Source organism: Branchiostoma belcheri, unplaced genomic scaffold (genome assembly GCF_001625305.1).
Source record: "Branchiostoma belcheri isolate BF01 breed outbred unplaced genomic scaffold, Haploidv18h27 scaffold3, whole genome shotgun sequence".
Classification (NCBI taxonomy): domain Eukaryota; kingdom Metazoa; phylum Chordata; class Leptocardii; order Amphioxiformes; family Branchiostomatidae; genus Branchiostoma; species Branchiostoma belcheri.
In genome coordinates, this window is record NW_017803909.1 from 7,490,232 (window position 1) to 7,506,363 (window position 16,132).

The window sequence follows — 16,132 nt, forward strand, 5'->3', positions numbered from 1 at the left end:
GGGGGGGGGAAGCTACCAACTGTCCCCGCTGATGGGTCTAGACCTTATTTAGCCGATGCGGTAGGAGCTTTGGGTTATGAAGCTGGTGTCCGGGTTTGGGTTTGAACCCCGGCCCGGGACCAGGAGTGTCTTTCTGTTTCTACTCGCTCCTCTTATTTCTTACAGGTTCCCACACATGCCCTGGGAGTACTGGCACAGTGTGCCGCTCCTGGGATGTCAAATTCGGAAGATTCGAGGACGAATCTTGACAAGAAAAATGGGAGTGTAACAGTGGGGCACGCGCTACCAACTGACCCGGCTGATGGGTCTAGACATTTTAGCCAATTCGGTAGGAGCGTTGGGTCATGAAGCTGGTGCTCAGGTGGTCGAGGGTTCGAACCCCGGCCCGAGAGTATCTTTCTGTTTCTATAGCCTCTACCAGGCTTGAGGGCACAGCTGGAAATAGTAGAAATTGGCCAAATAGAGAGATAACACGCCGAGGGAGTTTAGCCATCCAGTTTACAGTTTGCCGGCGTGGCTACTGTTTCTACTCGCTCCTCCTGTTTCTAACACCTGAACCAATGACATTATATACAGAAGTGTATAATGTCCTTGCCTGAACAGTGCCTTTCCCGGTCCCCAGACGAAAGGGCCATGCAGATATCACTGTACCTGTAAGGTGCCTTATCTGGTCCCAGATAAAAGGGCCACACAGATATGACCTACAGTATACTCTACATCTGGTCTTTTCCAAGCATGGACCTAATAAAAGCAACTGACTTGGCTTTTGGCATGAGTGCACCTACGACACATGATACACTAATTTCAAACATAATTTCAAACGTAATTTTCAGGCTTTTCTTCTATTCCTACTAGTACTAGACCTAGTGAGTGTGTATTTCCTGTGTCACTATATGCGAAATAAAATTAAAAAAAACTATGTGTGGTATCTTATCTGCGGGCCAATTCAAGAAATAGGCCAAATGTCATACTGGTTACATGGCTTATCACCATTGGAGCCGGTCGGGGATAGGGATGGCTACACGCAAAATTTCATGATTAGAATACTAGTATCATGGCCTAGTCATGTAACGTATAACTGTTACCTCCTGGCTAGAAACTACTCAACTACTCGTAACTACTACTAGATCCGAGGGTCAAATCGGTCTTGTCCAACGGGTCAACCCTTCACCCTGGAGCAACTTACCTGTACAATAGAAAACGTATGTTTGGGAAGGTGTATTTCCAAGCGTACAGAAGCCAGCCACACCGGTAAACACGGCCGCCATATTGCCTGCAGTTGACCTCTGTGGGGTCATCCCGCCAGCCGAACCGCGCGCAATGCATTTATGGAGTGTACTCTGGGGCGAACTCCTTGTTAATCGCGGTACCCTGGCGTACGCCGGGTACATGATTAGGCAAGGCCCTTGTCTAATCATGGCCCATGATTAACAAACTTTCTTGATAATCATGACAGGATGAGGTGGCTGCGAAGCTGTAGAGAAACTACGTCTTTTTTTTCTCTCTTGACAGATTATATCTCGATCAAGGCATTCTCGTAAGACCCTCATATTACTTCTGTAAGTCACCGAGAGGGGGAGGACAGACGAAAATGCCAAGCGCTATCGCCGTTCTTCCAGGCGCCCCTCCCCCCCCCACACAAAAATCGATATTGGGAACACAGCGGTTTATGGACAGGGAAAACAGTCCAACATGCAGCTCCGCAGTGGCTGAACCTCATACTTCAGGGGAGCAATTCGGGTTGAATTACATGCTTGGAGTGCTATTGTACAGTCCGGCCAGTGCACGCCAAATCTTCGTCATTGTCCCCTAAAACCTTTATGAAACGAGCTGAGAAGCTACCTATGAATTAATTCTGCCATACATGTAGTAGAACATTCAACTTTTTCTTAAATATCAACTGATGGAAAACAAAATGTTACAAACACGCCCACAGACTGCCGATAACTGTGTAAGCATTATGCTAAATCCAAGGGAAGTGGAGTAGAGTAGTATTCTATTACCATACATGTAGTAGAATATTCAACCTTTTCTTAAATATCAACTGATGGAAAACAAAATGTTGCAAACACGCCCACAGACTACCGATGAATGTGATAGCATTGTGCTAAATCCAAGGGAAGTGGAGCAGAGTAGTATTCTACTACCATTCATGTAGTAGAACATTCAACCTTTTCTTAAATATCAACTGATAGAAGACAAAATGTTGCAAACACGCCCACAGACTGCCGATAACTGTGTAAGCATTATGCTAAATCCAAGGGAAGTGGAGTAGAGTAGTATTCTATTATCATACATGTAGTAGAATATTCAACCTTTTCTTAAATATCAACTGATGGAAGACAAAATGTTGCAAACACGCCCAAACACTGCCAATGAGTGTGTAAGCATTATGCTAAATCCAAGGGAAGTGGAGCAGAGTAGTATTCTACTACCATACATGTAGTAGAATATTCAACTTTTTCTTAAATATCAACTGATGGAAAACAAAATGTTTCAAACACGCCCACAGGCTACCGATGGGTGTGTAAGAACCATGCTAAATCCGAGGGAAGAGCAGCTATCATTACGTTATATTCAAATAAAGTGCCACTTTTATATCTAGGTCACTTGGGAATCAAGGAAATAACGTGACCAAGAAATTGTAACCTTGGTGAGAATTTGAAGGGCACGCATAAGTGTCTTTTTATCGATCCAATGCACCACTGGCGACTCGCGGGGAACGCACCTCGGTTGAGTGAGCGACAACAACAGAAAGGTCTTTTCATTTGTGGGTGTTCGGCTTCTGCATTAACCCAACCAGAGCTTAAAATGCTAACGTGAATGAGGACAGTTTGCAACCGCGAATTTACCACAGTTCACACGAAGTCTGGAGCATGAGCCTTGGATGTATTTGTAGAAAGACGTGTCAAATTTTGTTATTGTGGTATTGACCCCAATAGTTTTAAATGGATTTTAGATTGTCGTACATACGCGATGTCGACATTTCATAGAATGATTCTATCCGAGCGTTCAACACATCTGGGGTTACGTCACCATATTCTGATGAAGATTCCTGTCAGTTTCTTCCCCTCCCCCTCCATTAACCTTACTCACCTCCTTCTTATGCTGAGGTCACATTTCCAAACCGGGGCCCGGCCGGCCAGTCTTATGGAACGAAAAGTATGATATAAAAGACAACAAAGCGAAAAAGAGTAATAATGCGTATATTATTGATATAAATTGTTGATTTTTTCTTAATCGAAACAGCCAGGCCAGCCCCCGGTTTGGAAATGTGACCTCAGCATTAAACAGGATGAAGTTAAAGTATTTTGCTTCTTTATGAAATTTGATTTGCGAAAGAAAAGCTTTTTTAAATGTTCATTGTTATTAAATTGTCATTGGCAAGATGAAACCTGAGAAATTCCATCTGATAACTATTGCGGTCAGCTGCAAAGATCTACATTCCACTACTGGCTGTTCCGTGTTAGCAGGTCAATACAAGACTGGTAGTGTTTGTCCAAGGTAAGCAGATCTACCGGACCATAAAAGCTTTGAAATCACCCTTCACTCCTTCCTCGGGCCTAAACATTGGATCCAATGAAGTAAACGACATTTGTGGAAGCCGTCCTTCTACGCATATCAAGTGTACATTAAGCCATGTTGATTTGATTATATGGATGACATCCGCACGCGCATGAATTTTTGGCCGTTTCCAAAAACAAAATTCAACCAAACTGTAAATCGTACAAAACAGTTGCAAAATGAGCAAATATATGCCGTAAGTTGAAAAAAAACATTGGAAAACGGTATCAATGTCGTAGAATGCCAAAATCAAACGAAAAAGACGAAAATGTAAGGAAATTGATTTGAAGACTACATCATTCACCATACCATACTCTGTGTCATTTGTTCAACCTTCATGACCACGTAGAATTCATAATGAAAGCAACTTTTTTGGCCAAACTTTTTTTTATTCGCACGCTCGCATCAGTTTTGGGGTTCCCAGAGGATGTCATCCATATAATCAAATCATTATGGCCTTACGGGCAAAAAGAGTTGAGTATCTGCCTCTTCATATCTCCCACCGGAAGTATATGATTTGTCCGCCTACTGAATGGTTTACTGTGATGACTTGAAAATCCGCTTCCGGCTATCTTCGAAGTTTCTGCCATTTTCACTCCATCATGCCAAGTGAACAGTCGTTCCCGTGTAGATCAAACTATCAACTTGTAGATGAAGAGGAGGAACAGAGTGACGTCACTAAAATTACAACGGACTTTGAAACGGATAGTGCAAATGCAGAGTTACATCCTCAGTCATTAGAGAGGCTTTTTGAGCAATTTGTCGCGTTAGTCGGTGAAGCACAAAGATGCAGGGAAGTTTAAAGTTATTCCGAGGGGGCAATTTCGGATCTGTAATGGGCACATAGACTTTTTCGCTGCGTAAGCTTTCAACGCAAGGTTCCCTTTGGCGTGTGCTCTTACCCGGATTGACTCGCCATCCTTCAGGACAATCAAAAAGGTTCCGGACGGCCTCTTGAGACAGACGAGCTCAAAGGAGGATCAGCGGCCATCTTCCCGTAACGCTACCTGCACTGATTAAACACTTTTCTGATAATGCTAGTCTAAAGCCCATCCATCTGTCTTTCGATCCGCGGGAGTGTTTCAAAGCGGGGAGCGGTGGACTCGGAGGCACACGCGGTGGGGAAGTCGGCCACGTTGGCGTCGCCAGGACATTGATCTATGTCTTGGAACGGGTTCCCCGTAAAGTTTGCACAAAGCACGCCGCTCACGCCTACACGGGGATTGGTGACGCCAGTTGACGTATCGGCGTGGAAGAACGACTTTCTAGTTTCCTGTTTTAAAACGTGATTGATTGTTAGCGGATATTGCTGCCTGCAGACAGGCAAACAACTTCAGAACCACATCAGACAGACCTGAAGGCGTATGGAGTGTACAGAAGTAAGCAGTACGTCCTGTATCATCAAGAAACTACTTAAGCATTAGTACGAGGGGGTGGGGGGTGACTCATGACGTGGAACGATGACCACCGTGTGTTGTGAAGACGGAGTAGAGAGCAATAAGAAATAGGAATGCGCTACCTTGCGTTACTGCAAATTAAAATGATGGTACGTACAAGTAACTAACTAATGTAGCAACATACAATCCAGTAGCCTGATTAAATCGCTTTTGCCGGCCGCCCAACATCCAGCCGGCCCCCGGACTATGTAGGGAGCCCCTCGGAGCTTGGGTTACATAGGCTAACAATCCAGCACCAAATGGAGAAGGCTTGGTAGTTCAAAGCGCTGCACATGCAACATCAGGTATCGTATGAAAGCCATCCATTGTCGTCAAACTTCACAGCCACACAAGATGTCACCACGACCAAGACAACAACGCTCCTACATCGGCTGCCATGAATAACGTAAAGGTAGAGTGTAGGAAATATAACTCACCTCCATAAACTCAACACTAGTTCCGACCTGTTGGCGAAACAGCAAGAGGAAGCTTTCCTCCATGGGCAGGATAGACGACATCTGTAAAGAGTTCAGAAATATCCTTGTATAAGGTATTAAGTTGTAAGATCCTGTAATTTTCAGCTTTACTGGCCCTTTATTTGACAACAAATGTAACAAATATTAAGATTAATAAAATGTTTAAGTTTATTCAAGATTAAACAGAGATCTAATTTTCAGCGACCACTGTCGCCTTCATCAGGATAATTAATGACCAATCACTTCAAAACGTGATCTCGCGAGACTTACGGTTACAGACACGTGACCTTATTCGCACGAGACTTTACGGATACGTGATGTCAGAAGTTGATCAAAAGTGCCAGGGAGTTTATGTCGTCCACCGTCTCTGTTAAGGGATAGCTGAAGTGCTCTGATATATATGGCCTGCTTAATGCCTCTTAAAAAAGTCATTTTACTATGATATGACTTACCCCCAACCCAGATGAACATTCATGATAAAAATTAAGATTATCAAATGTTTCGAACACTCAACCGTAATCAACGTTCTAACGTTAACTGTTGTTAGTTGTAGCTCTTACCTCGTTCATCGAAATTCTGCCGTCCTTGTTGTCATCGAACTTAAGCATAATAGCTTCCCTCATGTCCGAGATCTCTTGGTCGGATGGTTGCTGTAAGACATGGAAGCAAAACATCTTTGAGTCTATGTTTGACATGCACAGCTACAATTAGCCCGTTAGAATTTGTTTTCCATTTCTAACAGGTGTGTGTGTGTGTGTTTGTTTGTTTGTTTGTGTGTGTGTAAACACCCACCTTAATAATTTGCTATAAAATCTAATTCTACAGAGGAAATGTACCGAATGTCCAATTCAATATGTATGTGGCAAGCAGGCATATTTCTAGACTTTATTTTTATTTCTAGACTACCATTGTTAAAGTGTGCAACTGCAATGCATGTTATAAAACAGTGGTAAGAATATTAACATTGTTAGTAGATGTTATTCTGAATCTTTTTCTGAGAATCAACTTGACTGTGATTATGGGTGTCTAGTTGACACAAGGCAATGTCTCAAAGGGATTCAACATCATATCCCATTGGTCGTGACAGTTCTGGTTAAACTTGGTTAGTTGTTTAGTGTGTTATCATTATTATTATTATTATCATTATTACTAACTAGAGCTTAAACCTGTTAGTCTAGAGGAGATGATGAAATCGTGCGAGTCACCAGGGACTACGACTGTCTTACCTCATCCTGAGTGGGTGGGAAAGACATAACAAGGAATGCAACAGTTAACTCGTCCTTCTAAGCAATGAATATTCTATGGGGCTGAAGTTACGATCACGTACATTGATTTTTTTTTTTCAAAAAAACTAAGCATGGAACCTGGAATGCTTTGCTAACATTTTCTATCATGAAAAAACTGGATGTACTCAGATCTATACAATAAGGGGTGAGCTTCGCCGTAATTGCCATTGATCAAACCTACTACCAACTATATATGATGCAAACGTCTGTCTTTAATACATTAAGGTGGTGAATTCCAATCCGTTGCGTAGCGGACTTGCAAAAAGCGTTTGAATTCAAATGCCTGGCTAACTATAGCATAGATCTGGATGTTTTTATAGTTCACCAGTTTCAAACTCGAATGCCCCTAAGGACTGACAGAAGTTAGAATTGTTGGGAAATTGCATCGTAGGTGAAAGGCAGTTGGTGAAAAGGGTTTTGATCAATGGAATTACTGGAGCTCGGAGCAATTCCAATAGTTCCATGTGACCAAAGCGAATGACAAGACACAGCCACAATACAATGTATAAAATGCATTTAAACATTTGCAATAAGCAAGCAAAAGCAATTGAATCTTAAATTGTAGCATACAAAGAAATAGGGCACTAATTCAGAGGTGACTCTCAAATAGATGACCTAATTTTCAGTGGTCCTGCTTTTATGTTTGACTTCATGCGTACTGGGTACATAATTTTCGAGACTATGCCTTGAAAATGACAACGAGCATGTACTTGACAACAAGAAGTCATTGGCCAAAGTAGACTATGGGCCCAAATAATCCAACGGTAGACCTTTTTATTGGAATTTGTAATTGTTGTAAAATTGGTTATTGTTTTCATTGATTCTACAGGTAAATACAATATTCTCTGCTGACACATGGGTCATTCTCTCTCTTTTTTTATCAAATTCTGTCAAACATAAATGATTTAGTACTGAAAATCCATGCTTCCATGTAAGAGCCACTCCCGAATGCACTACCCTGTCCCTTCGACATGCGCACTGCTTACAGAGTACATTGCAATCCTACAGGGCAAAGGTCACCATTTCCCGCAGGCGCAGAAGGCGGCCATTTTGAGTACCCAACCCAACTGAAAACAGCCCTTTTCTTGGGATGTGACTGGATAAATGCTGGCATTTTCCAGCTGGAGAGTTATTTCTCTTTCTATCTTGTGGACAAAAAAGGCTTTTAGTCTTGTCTTGACTGCCTGGTAGAGCTCTAAAAGTAATGCAAAGTTGTTGTTTTTTGGTGGCGTACAGTAGGTCAGAGGTCTCAGTATTTTCATCTATCGTACTTATTTCCACTGATTAGAAAATTAGATTTTTTGGACTAAATGGACAATTTGGAGGTTGGGGTACCCTGTCTATGTGAGTTTGCAATAGTTGAACACTCAAGTAGGTGATTTTTGACAGCTAAGTTCTTAGATATACTCCAATGGGGGTTGGAAATGGTGGTCTGTGCTCTATAGCTTACATGCTGTTAGTAGGAGACTGGCAAAACTTGAGAGTGGCGAAACAAAGTTAAGCTATTAAAGCCTAAAAAGCACAGTAGGTTACAAGGTTAACACATGAAGATAGGCCTCTTTGCGATGCCGTATTCACTGTGTGACCAGAGATCTAGACCTGTATCTGACTGAGAAATACATACATCTCATGCATGTATTCGTCGGTAGTTTTTTTTTCTATATCCATATTTCTAGAGGGATATTGCGGAGGGATACCACAATTTGATATGGAATATGCAGGTCACAGGTCAAGGTCACAGGTCAAGGTCACGGGTCAGGAGAAAATACGACATCACGAAGACGCTGGTTAATTCTGGTTCGGCGTAGAATTTTAGCCAAGATGGCTGCTGCTATACGCGAATGCACTTTGTGGGCAGACAGCGTTTGCCGAGAACGCTAAACCAGCTTGGTTAATAGCTGTACTGTGTTCCAACACGAAAGGAACCAACCCATTGAGTTTTCGGCCATCTTTGAGACTGCCTTCGAATTGACCAATCACAAGTGATTTTAGGGAAACGTCACGAACGACCAATCACAATTGTTCTTAGGGAAACATCGCGTCAGTAGTTCCATGGTAGCTTTAATAGACCTTTTGCTGACGTCACATGTTCCTAAGGTTCTCATTGGTCGTTCTAATATGAAAAAGGGGGTAGTAGAAATGGTTTTGGATCACAGTTGAAAACTAACAGAGGCAAAGTCCCAAGTATGATCGATAAACCAGAGTGGCTTCTAAGAAAGTGCTGGTCTAGTCAGGTTTGAACTGCAGCAAACGGCAGTCAGCCGCAGGGTCCATCCTAATATCGCAGCTGTAAAAGAGCGGTTCGCCGCTGCACGGAATGAAGCGCACCAACAATGCACATGGCGAGCAAGCTAGCGACAACACCATGTTCACATGGCATGGCATGGCATGGCAGCTCATACAAAAAGACATGGCGATGAGTTACAGTGTACCCGCACTATTTCAGAGTTTAAAAAGGGACTTAATGTTTTCATTTCAGTATTTGTCCTTCGAAATTAATGTAAGATTCTATTGCATGGTCATGGTAATCATTTTGCCAGGTATGGTTCCCCATGAGACGAATGTTTGTACTAAGTTAAAAGACTTTTTGGAGTTCTCACAAACCCCAGAAAAAAAAACGTTTTTAGACAATTCCTCTCTCGTCGTTTCAGTCAATTTGATGCGAAGCGCCTGTAGTTCAATACAATTGCCGCTGCCTACCATCTACATACATTTTTTTCAGAAAAAAAAAAGCTGTGTCGTGTGTTAGGCACGACTTCTCACAACAGACGTACTTTTACGTTCATCAGGGCCGACAGCGGCATTAACTGCCAACATTGATGTAATTTGGGAGAATGTTTTGCTAAGGCCACAGCAGGTAAATTTTATGGATGACATCCCTCGCAGACTCCAAATCTAATGCGACCGGGCGAAACAAAAACAAGGCGGGCCGAAAAAAACAAGGTTCCGACATTTTAAAACTTTGACTCAATCATTGTACAAATGATTTTGATTCAGTGGGAACATCACATAGACACAGCCAACATTACATATCACTGCATCAAAGTAACAAAACACTAAAACACCTTCAGGCATGGCAACAGACATCTTTGCCCATTTTCGGCATGGTGACCACTGTCAGAAGGCAACAAAATTTCTTGTTTTTTTTTCAAAATCAGGCGAAAATTAATGCATATGTGCGCTCTGATGTCATCCATAAAAATTACTTGCTGTGGCCTAATATGCTAGCCTCCCTGACATGCCGCGAAGAATTTTATGACTGCAGCAATGAGACAGAACGGATTCAAGATTCCGTCTCAAACCCTACGCCGATGTTCCGTTTTCATTTCAAAATGACACATTGTATTTGTGCTTTGATACGAATCTGTTTACATAGCAGGAATAGTTCTAGAAATAAGAGTATTTTAAAATACTATGGTCGAATGAACATGTGTCTGTGCAACAGAAAAACAAAACACTGTCTGTGAAACAATCTGGCTGGGAATACTGATCACACATCTTTAAAACTCCAAATGGTTATTGCAGCTCTTCCATTATAGCGTAAACAACGCAGTAAATTTTCCCCATCACGCATTCGCAGACAATCACGTATAAGATTAACGCGCTGCGCGAGATCGATCTACATACGGTAGGGCCATGTTGATTTGATCATATGGATGTCATCCTCATGTGAACTCCAAAACTGATGCGAGCGTGCGAATAAAAAAAAAGTTTGGTAAAAAAATTGCATTCATTATGAAATCTACATGGTCATGAAAGTTGAACAAAGGACACAGAGTATGGTAAGGCAAATGATCTACTCTTCAAATTCATTTCTTTACATTATCATCTTTTACGTTTGATTTTGGCATTCCACGACATTGGTGTCGGTTTCAAATATTTTTTTTTCTGCAACTTACGATAATATTTGCTCATTTTGCAACTGTTTTTACGATTTACAGTATGGTTGAAAACTTTTTTTTTTGGAAACGGCCGAAAATTCATGCGCGCGTGGATGTCATCCATATAATCAAATTAACATGGCCTAGTCGGGAAGCGCCTGGACGGTTTTTTGTGTATTCCAGGTTTGTCCTGATGATGATAGCGACGTGTTGAGTGATTGATGCTCTCGCTGTGTCTTTCTGGGGCGGCGACGCGTTTCTCTGCGAACAATAAACACTGCACAGGAACCATAAATGATCCTGATTTATTGATGACGCCACTTTCCTGGCCAATACCCTTCGGGATTACGGCGCCCCAGCATGTATACAACATCCGTATAACAAGCAAAATTGCTCCATACGTTTTGAAAGGATAGTCTTTCACCATCTGGGCATTTTTGTTTAAGGGTGTCGTCTTTTGTACGCCTGTAAAAATACGATATGTTGGTATATAAGACATGATTTAAAGGCATCCAGTGCGATTTCATGGCAGAAAAAATGGAAATATTCTGAATGAGGTAACCTTGATGAAAGTCACACATACTGCTTCATATTAGCACATTTGAGTCAGTATTTCATACCTTGGGCTTTTACTACTGCAGAAACAAGCCTCAAGATGAGTCCTTTATTTTCTGTGAGGTACCCCAAAAATTAGCCAAGGGCCCTTCCAGTAACCATTTTCCATCAGAATTTTGGGAATTTTTGCTCCAAGAGGGTCAATGTACATTGGGATAGTGTGGTTTCAACTCAGTATGGAGATAAACGACAAGAATATTGACTTTGGAAAATCGGGTTTCCAAGTAAAAACTGCACTGGATGTCTTTAAGAAAGCGCGACGTTAGGGCTTACTCTTGCAGAATTCAAAATGCAGGAGTGCTGCGACCTCCTACTGCTTTGCTTTCATCAGCGGTTTAGGCTGCCCCCTCCCCCTCTAGGTTATCTGTGGGTCCCTTGAACTTGCAGCCCTCCTGTGGCATCCTACGTCACTGTTACTCGGTAAACCTATTAGAACCTACTAGAGGTTAACAGATCTCCCATAGTTTCCCTATGTGAGCATCACACAAAGACATGCTGTGACTTAAAACGCATATAAAGTGCCAAAGTAAGGAACCTTAGCCACGCTCAAATGTAGTATCTAAAGCCTTTTCACTGGGGAATGGTACGTAGGTACACTACCACCCCCCCCCTCCCTCCCTCTTTCTTATTCTTCCTAAAGCTCCTCCTGATCTCATTGCAGTTAAGACTAAGATTACCCGACCTCTTGGCCTCGATGTGACGTCACGAGATAGATCTAGGAGATTTTGCCATGTCATTAGGAGAAACGTGGTTTGTTTAGTATGTACCCCCTTGGCAAGAAAAGTCACTCCTGCAGAAGCTGGAGTCTTGTCTGTTGAGCGTAAGGGTGTGGCAACTCTACTAACGCGGGATGTTTTTCCACACGATTTTATGTGGATTGTGTGCACTAGTAGTTACAGTAAATCTATGTAAAAGATCAGTGCAATTCAGTGGCCCTGTCAAGGGCTACTGCGATGCTGTAACTTAATAAACTAGAGGTCGGAGATCTCATGTCTTCGTCAGAGGTACATCGTTCTAGAGAAATTAACATGCGTATTCTTCACTCTTTTTAATAATAAATTTGGTCTAAAGACCAAAAGAATCTCTGTACTATTTTTATGGTACAGAACACCCTGAAACGGTTTGCCGCAGATTATACAGATGCGTCGTCACCCGTGTCAGCCCCCCCCTCTACGTTATTTGAGTTTGGACTGTTACCGGAAAAAAAACGTTCAAGAAATTCTTACTGTGTTGAAAGTGTCACGACAGCACCGCAAAATATAATAAGAGAAGATGTTATAAAGGAAAGAATCAGAACAGGGTGATTACTGCTATTTTGTTAATTTGTCTTTATGACAAATCGAAGACTTGTTTCTTGTGTTCTTTGTGTCCTAACATTTGTACTTCTACAGTTAGTATATTCCAAATCTAGGCACCTCGTTTTTCGACCCTTCGTGTTTTTATTGCGCGCTTGCCTTAAATTTAAGGTAATTAGATTTAAGGTCTCCAGTGGACGTCATCCATAGCAATTACTTGGTGTGGCCGTAGAAATTAACCTGACATATGTCCAACCTATCCTGCCCCTGCTGAAGTTATAGTACAATCCCTCAATGTAACGTCATTTGATCCCATCCCATAATGGGGTTCCCCGGCTATATCCAGCTGTCGGCTGTCTCCAAGCAGATGTAGGTGGGGGATTTCTAAACACAAAAGGTCCTATTACGGGGACATAACGACCTCCACGACTCTCATCTTTGAACTCAATCTTGGAGACCACGTCAGTAATATGCCTATCAAATTTCATTAACTTCCATCCACACATACAAAAGTTATCCTGCTCACAAGAAAAATTAACAAAATGCCCCCTGTAGTCACAACGAAACCCCCAACGAAGCTCAGTAACGAACTTAACCTTGGTCCAAACAATAGTAAGCACCACACCAAGAATTATAATCAACATTTTACAAATACTTGAGTTATCTTGCTAACAAGCCACAAACACAAAAGGTGCACTAACGTGACGCACGGACCCCCCACGAAGCCAAAACTTGTACTTGACTTTGGCCTCAACAGCGGTAATATGCCTGCCAAAAATCATGGACGTCGAATCATGCCTTCCAGAGTTATATCGCAAAATCCGCAGTTCCCCAAACTCCGGCGAGACAATTTCATAGTCCTTCTGACGAAGACAATAAACCAGTCATAAACCAGTCATATTATAATTGTTGGCCTTATATGTTCATATGAATGTGATTAGACAATGTGATTTTGAATGTGATTAAAAAAAACCAATCAATCCAACCAACCACCTCAATATTAGGACTTGTAACCGCTGTGTTGATAAAAAAAAAGAAAAACTTGTTCTTCCTCACTGCTCTTTCGAGAACTCACAATTTCAATTTCCAGCTCAAGCTCATCTTAGCAAGTAATACTAGTACTTTTGTAATCTCCAAGCAGATCCTAGGGTGGCAAGAAGACAGTATCAAATTGTCCAGGCAGTATCCATTGGCCAATTCACCACCCAAGATAGATTAGGGTAGCGACAAAAAAGGGCTATATATAAGAAAAGGTAACGATCTTCCCCTATCAACCTCTGCTTGGTGAGTAGTACTTTTGAACAAAATCAGACTACCGCAAACAATATAATTTCTCGGATGCACGAAATATAGGAAATAGGATGCCTAAAGACCGTGGATGTCAACACGGCGATGCGGTGTGTATCTGACATTTACACCGGGATGGATTGATGCGGCAGCGGCGAGATCGTAGCGCCATTTCCCCTTCCCCCGAACAGATGGCCTCGCCTCTGTCATTAGGTCAGGTTAGACGGAATCGGAAAGCTAATCAAGAAGAATGAGATGGAGGCAATGATTGGGATTTCCTTTCAAAATGGCCGAGATGGCGCCACCATACGAGCGGAATAGACTGTAGACAGACTGATAGCTGAATGGAGATGATGATAATGTATCCGCATCACCTATAGGGGGAATTTTACTGTGTTTTCTGACGTTTTTTGTGTGTCCTCTTTAGAGAAGTAAATGTCTAACCATGCCTTCGTTTTAATGCTAAATGACATGCTATTTGATGCGAGGGCTCTCAGACCATTACCCGAAAGACCCATTCTTTTCTATTTTTTATGAAGTTTTTTTTAAGATTCTATGTTGAGGCTTCAGCTGGGTGCTGACAGTTTCTGGAAGAGCCGATACGCCTATTTGGTAGTTACGTTTTACGGACTCCCACATACGTGTGATTTGGCATGCAATAACGTAAATATTTTTTTTGCAAAAGGCGAAATGTTTGGCGTAACGTTTTCCAGCAAATGATCTATAATCGTTTTGTCTAAATCTACCGTCCCCTCGCTTGTTAGGAATAAGGAAGGCCTTGTAATGAGTTGTTAAGCCGCAATATGCCGAACTACAGACTTCACTGTAAGTGTTGATAGTAAATATAAAATCCCAATTTCTCTAAACTTATAGACCAAGAAAAAACTATTCTTCTTTTAACCTACCAAAACCCACAAATTTTGGAAAAGGTGGGACATTACGTCTTCCATGGTTTACAGAAGAGAAGACAAACCCTTAGTTTTAGACATAGTTCTAGTTCTAGACAGCTACCTTTCATCATGCAGACTTTAGTTATTTTATACCCTGTTTCAATGTTCTTTTATGTTTTGTAATTTGCAATTATCCGGGCACGAATTTGCAATAAACTGTTTCAGAATATAAAAGGCAACCTGGTCTGAGTGTCTGAAAGACGCAGTATATCATTCGCAGTGGGGGGGGGGCGTTTAGATGAAAAGCCAATTGCGTTCGTCGAGCATCTGCCCACTTCAGCCTATTTCCGAAGAAAATGTGCCACCATTTGGTGACCAACAGGACGTATCGATCTTGAGATTCTAGCGAGATGAAAACAAATCACACGGTACAGAGCCCCCGGCCCAGCCGCTTCCGGCGCCTCGTTTTTACCGTGTCGCTCTCAGGCACACAGGGGGCAGGTTGGTGAGGTGCAGCGAGTGCGAGAGGCCCAGGAAAAATTGCAGAATTGTTCAGTTTAGGCCACAGCAAGTAAATTTTATGGATGACATCCTCCGCAGACCCCAAACCTAATGCGACAGGGCGAAAAAAAACAAGGCGGGCCAAGAAACCAAGGTTCCTACATTTTCAAATTTTGACATCATAAGCCTTGTTGAAAAAAAATTATACTATTATGCAAAGTTTACCGACAACTATTACGGCATCTATTTTTCAATGAAACTTTCACTGATTTTGATTCAGTGGGAACATCACCATCACATATAAAAGGAATGAAATACATCACTGCATCAAAGTAAAAGACAAAACAATAAATCACAGCCTTGTCTTGTTCCCTCTCTTCATATTTATCTGCCATCTTTGCCCATTTTTAGTATGTTGACCACTATCAGAAGGCAACAAAATTTATTTTCTTTCAAAATCAGGCGAAAATCAATGCGCGCGCTGATGTCATCCATACAAATTACAATGTACTTGCTGTAGCCTAATTGAACATAACAGGATCATGCGACATAGCAAATAACCCATGTGAAAAGCTCTAGGTGGAAATCTGTTACAGTCTTGTGGGAAGGGGGGGGCATAGGAATTAAGGTAAACTAGAAAGGCCAATATTTGCTTTGGAGCAAATACAGCGATGGGTTCACCACATTTTACCACCGTGAGAAACACAAGGGAAAACAATGATTTACATTGATATAACTATAATATGAAGTAACATACAACTAAAACAACAGTTGGATAGCTATTCCCTACTTTATTGGTTAGGATTTTTAATTGCATAATGCAAACTGTTGATTTTCAAAATAAAAAAAAACGTTCATGCCCCGCATTCCAATGCTGGAGCAGAAAAGCTTGAAATACCTA

At 41.8% G+C, this 16,132-nt stretch overlaps 1 protein-coding gene across 7 annotated transcripts in view; it reads right to left on the reverse strand.

Moving 5' to 3' along the window:
- LOC109473896 (calbindin-32-like) overlaps nucleotides 1-16,132 on the reverse strand; it is a 42,142-nt gene that overhangs the window by 15,670 nt on the left and 10,340 nt on the right. For 6 of the 7 annotated variants that reach the window (XM_019774036.1, XM_019774032.1, XM_019774035.1 and 3 more), the window contains exons 3-5: nucleotides 6,703-6,708; nucleotides 6,037-6,126; nucleotides 5,438-5,518 (exon numbers count right to left, since the gene is read on the reverse strand). In XM_019774036.1, coding sequence (XP_019629595.1) covers nucleotides 5,438-5,518; nucleotides 6,037-6,126; nucleotides 6,703-6,708 — 177 coding nt within the window. The remainder of the gene's footprint in view (nucleotides 1-5,437; nucleotides 5,519-6,036; nucleotides 6,127-6,702; nucleotides 6,709-16,132) is intronic. The other variant, XM_019774033.1, reaches the window with a different exon arrangement.